This window comes from Gopherus flavomarginatus, chromosome 4 (genome assembly GCF_025201925.1).
Source record: "Gopherus flavomarginatus isolate rGopFla2 chromosome 4, rGopFla2.mat.asm, whole genome shotgun sequence".
Lineage (NCBI taxonomy): Eukaryota > Metazoa > Chordata > Testudines > Testudinidae > Gopherus > Gopherus flavomarginatus.
Window position 1 is genome coordinate 55,212,327 of NC_066620.1, and position 16,049 is coordinate 55,228,375.

Sequence of the window (16,049 nt, forward strand, 5' to 3'; positions counted from 1 at the left end):
CACAAAAAGCTAGTTTTAATTCCCTAGATATTTATAGCAGTGCTAGGAAATGGTGTTGGAGAGACATTTCATGGTACACAGCTTAATGTTCCATCAAAATGAGTTAGATAAATGAAATTCTTCAGATTAATAGTGATGTGTAATAGAATCAAATTTTCAGCACTGTTTGTATTGTATCTAAATTAGACAGCAAGCTCTTCAAGGCAGAGATCTCCTCTTCCCCCATTGATTCCATGTACAGTGAGAATGTATAAGAACATTTTACCTGTATACTAGAAAGCCTTTATTTCAGAGGTGCAGTAGCTGCTTTTAAAACACTGTGTGGGAGGTGGAAGAATTACAAGAACCAGATTCATATCTGGAATTAAATAAATGGTAACAGAGTTATTTTCAGTTAGAGTACAAAAAAACAAACAACAGTAACATATAATGTTTTAGGGCGAATAAGAACACTAGCTATTAAATTGAAAAAGCAATTTGTATGAGAGAAATATATAGATGTAATACTTCCAGGCAGAGACCTTGCATCCAAAGTTTCAGCCGAAGTGAGTTTTTACAAATAAGTAAAAGCTCATTTATAAATAAGTGAGTCCTGGATCTTACCTAGCCCTGGAAAACACAAACACTGATGCTTCATCTTCACAAGCCAGCCATGAAGAAATCAGCTATTAAAATGTTTCACATTTCTGCTGACTTGACTGCAACTTTCTAAACAAAAGGCAGCTGGCACAATGGCAGGTTTTTTATATTCTGATCAACAGAATTCCACACTGGTACGTAGTTCTAGCTCTCAATTTAACAGGAGAGAGGCAGCATCTAAAGTTGTTTCATTAAGTTTGTATCAGTAACAAAAATGATTCCTTTCATATTAAGTTCTTCAGAACATCTATCTGGTCTTCAATAGCCAGGCCGTTCAGACTCCGTATTTAGAGGTTAAGGTAAACAAGAGGTTACATAATAGCCCTCCTAGAAGAAACACACAGGATCCTGGCTCCTTTCATATTCAGCAATTCACTTTAATAAGGTAAGATGCAACAGAAGTGTACAGATAAGTTTAATATTTACCTACAGCTATGCTCAATACAAAGTATGATCCTTCCTTCTCAGCCACTGCGCACACAGCTCAGTTTATATTGCAGTGGCACTTAGCCATAACTCTGAGAAAGGAAGTTATGATGCAAGGTAGGAGTGGTATAGTAGGAAGTACTGTATAATTGTTAAGGTTATTCTGGTTCTAAATAAAGGACAGCCCTTCTTCCTTTTAATTGTATCGCAGGAGAATACAAGACTCTTAACCATTAATCCAGAAGAGACAGTAGTTTCCATTCTCTAAATTAGGTTAAAGATAATTTACACAACACCCAGAGAAATTCTCACTGAAGAGATACGTGTTTCATTTTCAGAGAGATAAAACAACTTGTTTTCTATAAATATAGGGAAACAGTTAAGAGGAAGCTTTTTTAAGGGTCGAGAACAGTGACACCACCACGCGACAGAGAAAAAGTACACAATGAAAACTGATTTTTGCTATTTTAAGTTTTTTCTTCCCCCACATCAGCGACACTGAGAAGTATCTGGAGACTATGCAACCAAAACCCAGGGACTTAATTTCCCTATCAAAATACAGTTATAATTGGAACACAATGACGCTAGGTTTGGCTGCACCCCTCCTACTTCACAGATGACAATTTCCATATTCCAGCAGATTTTTTGTGAGATCTCATCTGTCTATACATCTGAACAGAAGCAAAGCATAACTATAGCTTAGATACTATCTTCATTACGAGCTCTTTTTTTCTGAATCATCTAATCTGGCCATATTAATTTTCTGAAGTTTGTCAGTCTAGAATTGTTTAAATCTGTTCCCAGTTTGATGCTGTTTACTTGTGCTTCCAGTAAGGACAAGAGGGAGGAATCCATTAAAAGGGCCATTTACCAAAGCTGTAGTCAAAACTTTGAGCTACCTTACTCAGATCAAATATGAGCACTGGATGCATGTGACCAAGCATAAAAGAGAAAGGCATTCTTCCTTTTGTCGTCAGCTCTTGAACTGAACAATTTACAAGAATCTTGATCTCAGAAGCACTCAATTATAGTTATTAAAAACATATTCTATTAGTTTATGTACAACAGAACGTGTAGGCTAGATTTTCCATAAGCAGGACATTAGGAAAAGAGCAGTTCAAATAAAATGTCAAACAAACATTTTGCCTTGGTACTCACTGAAAGTATTTAGCCAAAAGTTATACCTACATAAATGTGGCTCCTCATTTTTATATCTGAATTTACAACGAAGCATGCCTTGGATCAAGAGTATCTTTTAAGACTGGTTATATTTTCAGACCACCGACATCCATAATATCAGTACTGAAAGCCAGATGGTTTGTAACTGTTTCAAAGCATTTTTTTAGAAGTGTTTTATTTTCAGATTTTGAGAGTTACACTGGCTATATGATACAGAGAATAAGGGTCTGTCTATATGCAGGTTTTGTAATGGTTTAAATTGGTAGAAAGAGTGATCTAGTTAAATTAATGTAATCCCCTACTGTGGATGCAGTTATACTGGCATAAAAAGGTCTTATATTGCTATAGTTTGTTTCAATGAAATTGTAGATCAACATAAAACTGCAGCCACACTAGGGGGCTGAACCAATTTAAATCAGTACACAAACTAATTTAATCAGTTAAATCAGTGCAAAAAAACTGGGTGTAAACAGACCCTGATGTGTTCCTGAGATTGTATAAGAGAACATACAACTCTTTTCACAATGACATCTATACTCGGAACTCCCTTCCTGCACATATTCCCCAAGTGTCCACTAACCATTTCTGCGTGGCTTCTCAGTGACAACTAGTCAGCCATTTTGTATTGTTAACTTAACAAAAACCTAACTAAAACGGATGGCATGAAGGTTTGATCTTCAACCACTGATTGAACAGTACAGTCTGTCTAAATAAGAGCTCAATCCTCCTGCTAAAGTCAATGAAAGACAGACCAGGCCTTTGCATCATATGCCCCTTCTGGCAGACACTGGATTGCTCAACCCAGTCTGTGTTCAGTCCTAGCACACAGTCACGGTTCAAAGAGCAATTAATACACTTTTCATCCATACAAACACAATACCCCCCATTTCTAAAACCAGATTAGATCCTTCTACTTTAGAGAGTGTAGTAACCTATTCAACACAAGCAAAGAAGTTTGCAGATGCCTCTCTCCTCCCTCCAGGAACAGAAGCTGACATCTAAGCATAATGAATGGGGTTATGAAAGCAACAGCCATAAGCCTGAACGGTCTTCCTTTTCTCTGCTCACATCAAACCCATAAAGAATCTTTGTATTTATTTATTTATTTTAAACTGTTCCTGAAGCTCAACTGCCATGCCACTCCACCTGGAATCAGCAGTGCTGTTATGTCAGCAGCCTTCCCGGGTGGCAACAGGCCAGCAGAAAGGCTTTCAAAGAGTTCCTGTGGGATGCTATTATAAAAAAACTCAATGGTTCTCACTGGCCTTACAACACATATGTGTTTCCGCAATGAAAAAAGAAGCAAAATGTTTCTCAGTGTCCATAGCAAATAAATTAAGGTTCTATACCAGCTGTGATCTATACATAAACTTTCTGTGATCTATACTTAACTTTCTTTCAGGAGGCCCAGTGGTGAGATGACAGCACATTTAACCCACACTACTTCTGAGGAGACCAGACTATCATGGAGAGGTGGCAGCAGCTGCACCACACACACTTTGCTATTTGCTGGCTAACTGATATCAGTGATACTGCAGGGGGGTTAAAGTATTTACTCTCTTCTTTTCCACTTCACACTTAGAAATCACACTGATGAGAAAAGATGACTGATGCTTATGCCTCAACCAACAGGAATATCCATAATCTAAAGTTGAGTTAAGTGTGGTTTTGGTCCATAAATCATAGCAAGGTCAGGTGATTATGGGGAAAGATTTCCCTAGATCAGGCGAATGTATCACCTGTTTCTAATGCTAGTAGTATAAGCCTACTGTTAAGTGTTGCGGGTTTTTTTATGTCTAATCCTTTCACTTAAACCTAAACAACTGCAGCAAGAGTCATATGGGAGACAGTATTGGGCTTATAAGACTAGAATGTGTAGCAAATCAATTCTCATTTACAAAAACAAAGATTCAGGGTGCAACTCTAGCCCCACGATGGCAATTAGAGCAGAATAAGGCCAATGCTGAGTACATCTGAAAATTCCACTTTTAATGTGTAACACACACTACTCACTACACAATCAGTAGTATGGTCCTAAAGTCTCTGTTAGTCCCACCTCCCTGAACTTCAGTGAAGCACACAACCCCTTCCAAAACTCACAGTTCAGCTATATTTAAAAAAAAAAAAAAAAAAGTCTAAATGTTTTAGAACATAGAAGAAATCAGACCATTTACCAGAACATTGGACAGGAAATCAGGAGACCACAGTTCTCTTTCCAAGCTCTACCAGTGACATGTTTCGTGACAATGAGGAAGACAATTTGAATTTTTGTAAATATACTCATTAATTTTTCATTGGATCACCCTTTAAATAGATTGTTCAGGGTTCTTTAATGTCAGGTCAAACAAACAAACAAAAAACCCACACACAAATAATATGGGTTTTCCTGCTGCTTTCTTTACTCTTGAGGGCATTTTGGACCAAAACATTAACAATTCTGCACACAATATTTTAAAATTCTGCAAATTTTATTTGTCAAATAAATATGGAGGCTCCAGCACGGCATTGGGGATCACAGGCCACTGGCTGCACAGAGGTGGGAGATCACTGTGTAGCTCCCCTCCCTGCGACATGACTCAGCGGTGAGGCTGCACTCAACCCTGACACAGCACAAGGAGTGGGCCTACCCCAGAAACACCCCAGGGACCTACTCCTCTAATCCAGGTGCACCAGGTGGGTTCAGAAAGGCAGGCTCCAAGCATGGAGGGGCTTAGTGTGGGGGGATCCAGGTGTGGGTTGAGATGGTTCTGCATAGGGTAATCTGGGTGCAGGCAACTCTGTGGGGGATCCGGGTGTGGGGGGAGATCTGGATGCACAGGAGATTATTGGTTGTGTTCTGGGTGCAACAGTAATGTGACTCTGAAGGGGGAGTCTGGGTGTGGGAGGTTCAGTGGTGGTGAGGGTCCAGATACTGCAGGGAGTGGGTATCCAGATACAGCTGGTTGGGGCTCAGTGGGGTGGGGATCCAGGTGCGGGGTGGCTCGTCGGGGTGGTCCAGATGCAGGGGGAATGGAGGCTCATCAGGAGGAGCTGGATGCATGGGGGTTTGGTGGATGAGGGAGCAGCTCCTTGCACAGGGATCCCTCCCCCGGCAGCTGAGGCGCAACGGGTGCAGAAAGGGGGGCAGGGGAGGGGTTGCAGAGCTTCCTGCAGCTGGGGGAGAAATCTGGGGGTGGGTCTGACCTGGCCCCGGATGCCATGCAGGGGAAAAAGAAGTCCTCTCCTGCCCAGCCAAGACTAGCAGCTGAGCCTAGCGCAGGGTCAGGAGCCACCAGCCAGGTCTTCCCCAGTCCTGCCTCCTGGACTCCCACAGCGAGATTTACCTCTTCTGGCTGCCCTGGGCACCTAAAATATCCTGCTGGGGAGGGTCAAATGACCACTCTTGTGGCGTCCCTTTGCTTCCCCATCAGAAAGTCATTTTTCTGCTTGGAAGCAAAGAAATCTGCAGGGAACAAATTCTGCACATGCGAAGTGGCGCAGAATTCCCCTGGGAGTATTTCTTGTTATTTTAATGTGTCTTTTAGACCTGAGAGCAACACTTCTCCTCCCTTTCCTTTCTCTGAGCAAAGCCTGCTTGTTGCCTGTTCTCTTTCAGTTTCAGCTCTGTTTTTACTGGTACAGGTGAACACCTCCTTCTGGGGCATGGGAAGGAGTTGGCATGATCAACAAACCAATGAAACTGACAGACACAAGGAGTTGTCAAATACACAATGCAAACAAACTAAAAGATTTGTCTCTAATCTTTCAATTATAATGATTTTAGACACCATTTGTAACAATAGGTACAAAGCTTTCATACGGAAGTGGGATTTTCAAACTGACAGCACCCTCTAAAGGTCTCCACCTCAGCTGCACCACCTGTAAAGTGATGATAGTACTCACTCCGTCCCCTCCTTAACAAAGGGCTTTGAGATCTTCAGATTAAGACATCCTTAGAGCTAATTACTACTTTCATATCCTCTCTTCACCAAAATGAGCTTGTCAAGAGTGGCACAGTAGTGAAGTGCAGCTAGTGAAAAAATTTTAAAACACAAGGATTGTTTCAGAGTGTAATGTTGAGAACCTCCACCTCCCAAGGTAAAAACAGAGGGAATGGAGTGACAAAGAAATGTGCTACAAACAAACAAACAAAGCTCATTTGATAATATCTCTGTAAAGAAACACAACCTCATTACTTAAACACAGTAGGTACCCTGGCACCAAGAAACTGACAGATAATTCCAGAAACTCCCTTAAAACTCAGCTCAAGAGAACTGTCAGCTTTAGCTTTGCACTACTACAGCAAAACAGAGTAAGAGTCTGAATTTAGATATAAAATTACATGCTTAGTAGTTACCCTCACAGAATTGAAGAATCAAGGCTGAAGAAAAATTCTTGACTTACTTGATAAAATGAAGATGTGCTATTTTAAACGGATCTCAAAGTATCAGAACTAGCTACAAGATTAAATGTCTTAAAGAAGGAGGGTAAGGGGAGCACTCAGTAGAAAGCTGATTTGAAACCGCTTTTCAGCCCCACCCAGTCAGTCAGGGTTCAAATCTGCTCAGAGGCATAGTCCAGAGCACAACAGGCTCAAGGTTCCCCTAGCATCCGTATATCAACAACCACAAAACCCTGCTCAAGTGTGCGTGGAGAAGATACGATTATTTCAGACAATGACATTTAATGACACTGTTATGTGACAAAAATGAAACTCACATACACAAGTGTCCCAGTTGGTATGACTCCCAGGAGCAGGAGTCAGGAGACGAGAGCTCCATTCCCACTTCTTCCACAGACCCGCTGAATGATCTTGGGCAAGTCACTTAGCTCCTCTATCTTAAGTTTCCCATTATACAACTCCTTGATCCACAGCAAGGAGTGCTAAATAAAAAAAGATATTGCAGCAACTAACAACTCAAAAGAACTGCACCAAACAACTCAAAACATTAATATATCAGAAGCTTTTCAAGCCTTTGGATGTGAGAGCATCCCTATTATTTACTCCATTTCAGACACGATACAGTATAATCTAACTGGATCTCTCCCATAGCAGCTTTTCCACATCAGTTTCATGTTAATCAAAACCAGTTTTTTTTAAAAGTGCCTAGTAACTGTTTTAAAACACTGCAGGAAGAGCAGGCTAAATCCACTCATGTACATTTTATTCTCATAAAACTGATAAGTATTAAAACTGAGACAACAACAACAACAACAAAATAAGATAAAGGAAAATTTTCTCTTTCTTTTTAAATGACTCCCACAACACACTTACCTCAGCGTAGTTTTGTCATCTACACACATAACCCTCTATCAAAAAGGATCTCTTCATGCTAATCAATGTTCGAGCATGTATAGTGGGTGGTTCTGTAACGCAGAACAAATGGATACAGAAGTATCTATTCAAATATCTGGCATGCCTACCTCAGGCTGATAAAAATAGAAGAGGGAGTGAGGAGTTGTATCCAGTTACCACATAAAGAAAACATTCTTGATACTAACATCACTTAAAACAGAAACTGGAGATTTCTAAACATGTGCAAAACTGGCTTTGCACTAAACATTACTGTAGCACTATTAGTAACTATGAAACAAGTGGTGATGTCATTGGTGTGACTAATTTTAAACTGATGACAGGACTAATAGCAAGAACAAAAATATCAGTGATTAACAACAGCAAGATGGGAATTGGTTTCTACCTTTTAACATTTCTGGTAACAAGCAATCTTCATTGATTACAGCAAGAGCATTTATTTGCCTAAAATTCTCATCCAAGTGACAGAATTAGCTATCCCACACCATCTGCAATTGTTATTCATTTCTCCCACATTCAAAAAGTTTGGAATTTCCTCAGACAATTTAGCAACAGTGGCTAAAAGTATCATATAAAAATATGACTATTTCACATGATACCAAAGAACTCTGTTGACCTTTATACACTATACTATCTTGAAGTCAAACAAAAGGCCCTGTTTCAAGCTCCTTAATCATTTCTTACTGAACTTATTAGGAGTTTTGCCTGAGTAAGAGTTTTAGCTGGTAAAAAGTAAGCAACAAGAGCTAAAAACAGGGCTTTAAGACAGGAATGCTGTGAAAGAGCAGGATGGCTTGATGTGCTCGGGATCACATGAATGTGAGCACCTTCCAGCTTCTGAAGTATTAAATAACCCTCTCTTTGATACTAGAGCTGACATTTGTGTACATTCCCAGGGTAACAAAGGAACCCTCCAACCTCTTTCCCAGGGAGGTCACAGATGTGAGAAAATAAAGTTACTCCTCTTCCCCTGGTGCTATAAAGGCCAAGCCAAGAAAGTCATCTAAGCAAGTCATTTTTACAGTGCGTCCCATCTCCTTATTCACAGGGCCTCCCTTTGAGAGGGACAAGACCCTGCCCTATTGAACACGCTCAACAAGTTCAGTGACATGCATTGTGGGGGCAAGGAGATCTCCCAGGCAGATTGCTAACAAGGAGAGCTGGTAAACAAACCCAGAAAGCATTTTAAAGCCAACTTATTATCATAATTAATTTGAAATGAACACTGGGCACACTGCCACTTTAAGACACCAGAATGAGGATAAATGAACAAATGTTATCTCCATTGTACCTTCCTCTATTAAAATTCTGTTAACCTCCATGCAAATTAATCTAGCATACAACTCTTCAGACAGGCCCTTCATCAATAAAGCAGAGATCCCATCTGGTAACAGCCACAGGGGAAAGGAAATGTTTTATATGAAGTGTCCAACCCCACCTGTCCCCATCTGATCCTGACCCACGCAACAGTAACAACAGGAAACCCACAAGGCATTCACAGTCTGAATGAATTACTGATGAATAGACCGATCAGGAGCAAAAACCATAATAAGTGATTTCCCAGGACTTCCACAGACTGATCTAGTGTGAAAAAAAAAAAAGACAAATCATTTGTGATGAAAGCGCTTAAAGAAACTGACATACTGAACAAATTGTAATGTACTACGAAATACAGATTTCAGGTGAATATTTTCTGGGAGAATAGGGTTGTTTGTAAAGAGGGACAACATTGAAATAAATTTTATTTAAAAATCATTTCACAAACTAATAGGAAGCTATTGATCAATGGACAAAAAAAGCCCATTGTTTTAACAAAAACCGCTGAACTATAGGTGTACAGGAAACATTATTTACTGTCATGATTCACAACAACAAATCATGACAACTCATGGTCTGTAAAATGCCACACGCACTCAATGTACTGTAGGGAAAGAAGACCAGCAAAACATGTTCTCAGAATTATTCAGCATTCTATGCAAAGTATCCCTGAAATTAAGACTCTGAATATAATGTATTAAATTATTTTATGAAAAAATATTTTGGTAACACCACTAAGTGACTTACATTAGCTAAAATGTCCAGAATTACATTTAGTGATCCAATGTATACCAAGCCCTTAAACAAATTAGGAGACATAGCTCCTGCCTTGGGGTGATTACAATATAAGCCCCAGTCAGGCAATCAAATTCACGCTAAAGTCAACTGGGTGTCATAGACACAGAGGTCTGGCTGCGTGGATCCCGTTGCAGGACTGGAGCCTAAATAAGCAACACACAAATGAAGGAAGATGGTTCAGGGTCAACAAAAACAACTGTTTATCTGTATCAGACAGACATTTTTCCTTATCTAACATTAAGGTAGTGAATACTTACTGAAGATGCAGGTCTATGCTTAAAATGCCAAGTATTAAAATGGGTCTGTAAATCCCAAGTAGTTAAAACCAGATTTTCTCATAATACCATTGAGGGAAGTATTTTAGTCAAAGAAAACTGCACTAGATGGACCACTGATCTGATCCATTGAACAGTAACATAGGAACTGGCACACTGGAACATTCAAGGGGCTCTTGAATGTTCATGACTTTAGAGTGCTCTAACCAGGCTATGACATACTCTGTAGTGAGGGCGCTCAGTCTCTCCTGTTGAAGGTGCTCCATTGTGGATAAATAATTAAAGAGTTATTTGGCGGGAGTGAGAATGACTCTGTAACCAAGGTGAAAGCCCTAACCACTAGGAAGTAAGCGATGCAGGGTCTCGTCCTCCTGCTCCAAAGACTTTAGTTATTTAAACACACTAGAACAGCTTCAACAGGAGAGACTGAGGGAAATCTACATTAAGAAATCCCATAGCCCAGTGGTTAGAGCACTCTGAAAAGTATGGGAGACCCTGTTCAAATCCTTTGTTTCCTTCACTCAGAGTGGGGAATTGAATCCTTGGCTCCCATATCCCAGGTATGTGCCCTAACCACTGGGCTAAAACTTACTAGGCAGGCAGTGGCATTGCCTTCTCTGTGCACCACCACCACCACCTCTTCCTCCTCCTCTATTTTGCACTGAGTGAGGCAGACACTGGGCTCATTCTCACAGAAACAATTTTGGCTCCTAAGCAACTTGACTCTAGGAGAGGGATTCCCAGTTGTAAATCATAGGCGCCCCTGCTGCAACCCAGACTTAGGCACTTATCTCCAGGAGAAGGGTAGGCATTTGAACACATTCTTCTCATTGGCATCTCCCACTGGCTAGCTTAGCCAACTCCCCACCTAGTGTGCTGGCTTCTGTAGAGCACTTCTTAGGCACCCCGCTCCTCCATTTATCACATAGGGAGCCTAGCACCTAACTCGAGATTGTGGATCAGCATTGTTCCTGCGATTGCCTGGGTGCCTAAATTTTGGGCACTGCAATGCTCTGCATCACAACACCTAAGCCGATTTGTAGAACCAGACCTTAGAGCGATTACAACCAACAAGGATTTCAGACTGAATTGAAGCCTCTGCCTGTAACACAGTCTCTGCATTAGCTCCATCTGCGAAACCTCCCACCCTTTCAGCAAAGCTATTTATCCAGCATACATAATGATGCAAATTATTTCCTAACATCTACTCATCTTTATGGTAACAATGCAAAACACGTAAAGGGGACCAATTATGTTGCCGAAAGATATGCTATTTTAGAAAACGTGCCAGCTCCTCATCGCAACAAAACAGTACAAATCGCACTCCATCTGTTGAAGGCTTGTGGGAAGGTGAGAATTTTATGTGGCTCATTTAATTCTCTGACTTTAACCCTGTCGCTACTTCTGATGGCACTTTAGAAATGCATGCAGTTTACCTATACACAAAGGTAATTCATTACTTTCTTGCAGAATTTAAAAACACTCTCCTACTTTATGGTTACAACAGCAACTTAGTTGCTACACATCATCACTGCAAGAAAGAGACTTCAGTTGTAATGGTCCTTGGTAACCATAGTTACTCTACTATTTAACACCATATGTATGCATTGCACTGGGTGGGGCAAGAGAGAGTATGAGACTGGTGCCAGGGGGTTCAGCTGGATTGTTTTATTGGGGAAGGAAGAGATAAGATAGGGAAGAAGCAGAGGAAAATATAAAAGCTACCACAAAACGGAGAGGGGGGTGGGTTTGGAAGATGTTTAAGGACCACCTTCCTATTCCTCATTCAGCAGCATGAATGAAGACATTTATGCCCATAAGAGTCCCACCATCACACCAGGAAGGAGATCGTTCTTCTAAATTGTCAAGCATGGTACATTTTAGTTCAATGTCATTCCTAGTTGCTATACATTTGGTTAGATAAATATTAAATAATACTCTTTCAGCCAGACTCCAAAAATCTCATCATTTGAATATGATTTTTGCAGATACAAAACAGTGTTAATCATCAAAAGGGGGTGATTGGGTAAAAGAAACTGCAAAAAACATTGTTTTAAGGCTTGCTATTATCTATGTTCCCAGCTGTTTTTAGCACTACTTGGGCTCCAGTTCATTTCTGTTCATATCCATTCAGACTTTACTAGAGGAGATTTTCAAGGGGCTGTTTAGGCCCCAACACCCAGTGGGCAGCTAACTGCTCTTTGTGCCTTTTAAAATCTCCTCCTACATCCCCCAATTAATGTAATTATTAGAAATGAGTGCCTGTAGAGTAACAAAATACATTATAACCTTTAAAAATGCTGAGTTCTAAATCCACTATATTTGCTCTCTAATATTAAGCCACTTAACCCATTCTAATTTAGACTGATCCATTACTTTATGTAGTAAACACAGTCTGGTAAAGGTTGCAGTGATCTCTTTTATTTTATTAATTAAAAACAGAATGATCAAGATTTGAGTGATTATGAAATGGAAGTCTGAGCACCTACAGCAATTCATGCACTGGCACTTGTCTCAACCAACTACTGAAAGGACAGACAGAAGTAGATTTGAAATGGAGGTGGCATTCAAATAAAGGAACAGAATTGTTTGGGGATACTTTGGGATGATCTTCAGAGACAGATGGTTAGCTGAGAAGAGTAGTTTCTTGTACAGATTTACTATCTGGTGACAGAATGTTTACTTAATTATAATGATCTTTGAATTAACACCTTGCTACTTTATATATTGCTTTTTTCCCCTCAGATTTCCATGGGCTGATGACAATATAATTCTCCAAAAAGTTTGACTACTGTAACTTTAGCTACACCAATAGTGATTGCTCTCTCTTTAATTATACCAATTAAAGTAACTTACTGCTCCTTTGATTTGTTCTGCTGGACTAAAATCGACCCTCACTATTGCCTCCTCAATGGAGAGGAAAGAGTGATAGGAAAGGGAGAAGAGACATTAGCTTCCCTGGAACAAGCAAACCATGTCAGCCTGAGATACTCAAGTGTCATCTCCTTATAAATGGCCATTCTCTTCCTGTTTATGGGTCCCTATTTGCTTCAGTCAGCTTCCAGGATTTGTGATGGGAAGGCGTTTTTAAACTGCCAATATACTGCATCAGAAGAATACAATTCCCCAATTCTGCAAATCCACTTGTGAATAACTTTATATACGTAAATAATCTCACTGAGTTCAGTGGGTCTATGCAGCTGTGTAAGTTACTCACACACATAGCATTGGCCCTGATTTTTCAACCACTTGGAGAGCAAGGCCATATGCATGGCACACGCACACACGGCAACCTAAAATACTCAAAGCAATCTCCATTCAGGCTTTCCGAGAAGCACAGGAATTCCCAACACATTGTATTTATTTGTAATCTGCCATTCTTAGAAATAACAATGGTTCATCCTCGGCTCTACTGGTTGTTGGTTAATACCAAATATTCTGAGATACTATTACTTCCGATTTGGCCCAGTTGCAACATAGGGATTAATGACCTCCCTCTTCCACAGTCAGAGGTTTTGTGCCAAAGCAAAACCTTTCTATCCCTTCATTCAACTTCAGCTGTCTTCATCTTAGGCCTTGCCTTCACTAGAAACAAAGATGCATTTTTAAACTCATGTTAGAACCATAGGGTAGACAGAGCACTTTGTATTTTAACAGTTAGCTGGTGCGGGTCAGTTCTAAAGTATTGAAAACACCTTTTTTACCTAGCGTGGACACAACCTTCATAAACTACACATTTCTCCTGGTAATTCCTACTTCAGTGTCAATGGGAGAATATCCTGAAACTGGGCAAAACCAGTTTATTTCGTAAACAACATAGGCACTCATCCTCTTGGAGCTTGGACATTTTAAAAAGAAAACAGAGGTAGGAAATCTCAAGACCACATCAGGGGTCTGTGTCTAGACAAATTTAGGAATTCTAATTTGCTAAGAATTGTTCATGAATTTGTTATGTAGAACTTGCAAACTTACACCGAATAAGCTAGAGAAAACAAAACGATTTAGCTTATTCAATCCCTCCTCCTGCCAAACAGGCCAGTTCCACCCATAACATCTAGAATTCTCGAAGTGGAACAAACTTAACGTTTAGGGACTGTTGTGCATCTGAAGATAATTCAGACTGACGGCTGGTTAAATCCTTTAAAAAAAAAATCAGGGGAACCATCTAATGCAAGAAGAGCTGGTGGCTGGGAGGAGTAAGGGAAGTGTATGGCGAACCCTTCTTTCCGAAGGCTAAACGTCATCGTCCCTTTAAAGGTGTGGAATGTTGTGTCACTGTTGTTCCACCAACAAGCTACCTGTTCCCCCGCAGTTCACGCCCCAGTGCACTGCGCACCAAGCCCTGCCCCGCAAGCCTAGCGCCTATCAGGGCTTGCCACTCTTGTAATACTAACCTGGGGCACTTTTCCCCACAAGGTTCGCTATTCTCCCCTGGAGGGCTCGTTACACTGATCTCAGCGTGAAACCAGAGCAAGCAGAATAGCTGTAAACACTAAGATTAGAGGGGGGAAGGGAAATCACCCAACACAAACCAGCTCAGATTCGGAACAAAGAGCTAATCAGATGGTCTCCCCCAGCTCCTCCGTCTCTGCCTCTACCTCTACAATGGCAGGATCCATTTTCTCTTCCGATGTTTACCGGCGCTATCAGCCCCTTCCCTAGATAAGGAGTCAGCTCCATTTGCTGACGCGAGTCTCCAAGCAGCACTGCCCTATCGTAAATACTGAACCGGGGGGGCGGCGAGATACACGCGGCTTATCCCACCCGCCCCCCATCTCTGAAAACCGCCAGGTTACTATCATGGAGGTACCGAGACACCCTGGAGTCAGGAGCGAAAGGCAATTTCCAGTTTGAGTCCGAGCTTCTGCCCCTTCCAACTTTCTCCACGAAACTCCCTCTGGCCTGACTCTTCCCACGCCTGGCCCCAGACTCCCACACACTGAGGGCCTGTTGGTGCCAACGAGCCACATTCGCTGATCGCGGCGCCCCTGAGACTGAACAAGACGGGATGGGAGCAGAGTCCACCCCCCACCAGCCCCACGTGTCCCCCTTACACCCCCCCACGCCTGCCCTGCCGGCCCACGCACCCCCCATGTCCGCTTACTGCCCCCCTCCCCCGCTCTTACCGGCCGGGACCCCTCACTCACCGGCATCATCTTGGAGCCGAACCGCATGGATGCGGATGGTGCCGGGTCGCCCCGCCCGAGACCGAGGAGATCACTGGCCGGGGCCTGGGGAGGCGGAGCGGCCTGCGGTGCCGGCCGCAGCGCACCGGGAGCCGGGCAGCGCTGGGAACCTGTTGCGAAGAGGAGCCGGATCCCCGCCAGGCCCTGGCGTACGACCCAGCTCACCGCCCAGCACCGCCGCCGCTTTGTCTCCCCGGAGACCCGCTCTCCCCACCACCGCCCCCGGGTCCACTCTCCGAAACTAACCCCAAAGCCCAGCGATTGGCGAGGAGGAGCCGAGAGTCTCAGCCCCGCCCGGATCCCACCCCCAGAAGGGGCTGGCACAGGCAGAGCCAGCTCCCCAGCGCTGTCCTAAGCCCTTCCGCTCCCCGGGCTCGCTAGACAGTGGGGGGCTTTGCCTTGTGTGGGACAGGAGGGAAGCTGCCCGAGAGCGCCTTTTGTGGGGCTCATCCGCCTCCCTCACATAAACCCCCCTTGAGTTTACCTTCCTTGAGGGCTCATACACCCTCTGATGGAGCGTCCCTCCCTGCTGGCTCACCCGCCCCCTCCCCCAACTTTCTGGGCCCGACTCCTCCTGCCCCCGTTTTGCTGAGGTTCGCTCAGTCTCTGGAGATCTGTGCGCCAGTCCTTATGACAGGATGGAAGTTTTCATTATAATTCACACCGTCCCTCGTTGAGATCAGAAATCACTCAGCCAGATCTGGGTTTCACAAGCAGTTGCTGAACCAGCCCTGTCCTGCTGACGTACTCCTGTAGCTCTTGAGGGGACCTGCACAGAGGATAAGTTTTGCCTTTGGCATAATCGCTCTCATTTATCCTTCTATTTTGAGTGTGCCCATTCCTATGTATATACATGACAATGGATTCCCCACCCCTAAGGTATCTCTTAAATCCAAACCTTGCCCTGAGGGCAAGAACTGGAAATTCGGTACTTAA

General features: G+C 42.5%; 1 protein-coding gene across 2 annotated transcripts in view; it reads right to left on the reverse strand.

Annotated features, from left to right (window-relative positions):
• The window catches only part of TP53BP2 (tumor protein p53 binding protein 2), a 61,916-nt gene extending 46,625 nt beyond the window's left edge, over positions 1 to 15,291 (reverse strand). The window contains exon 1 of one of the 2 annotated variants that reach the window (XM_050948435.1): positions 15,075 to 15,291. In XM_050948435.1, the coding sequence (XP_050804392.1) occupies positions 15,075 to 15,101 (27 nt within the window). In that variant the 5' untranslated portion in view covers positions 15,102 to 15,291. Of the gene's footprint in view, positions 1 to 1,069; positions 1,089 to 15,074 lie in introns of those variants that run through there. The other variant, XM_050948436.1, reaches the window with a different exon arrangement.
• Between the last annotated feature and the right edge of the window lie 758 nt (positions 15,292 to 16,049).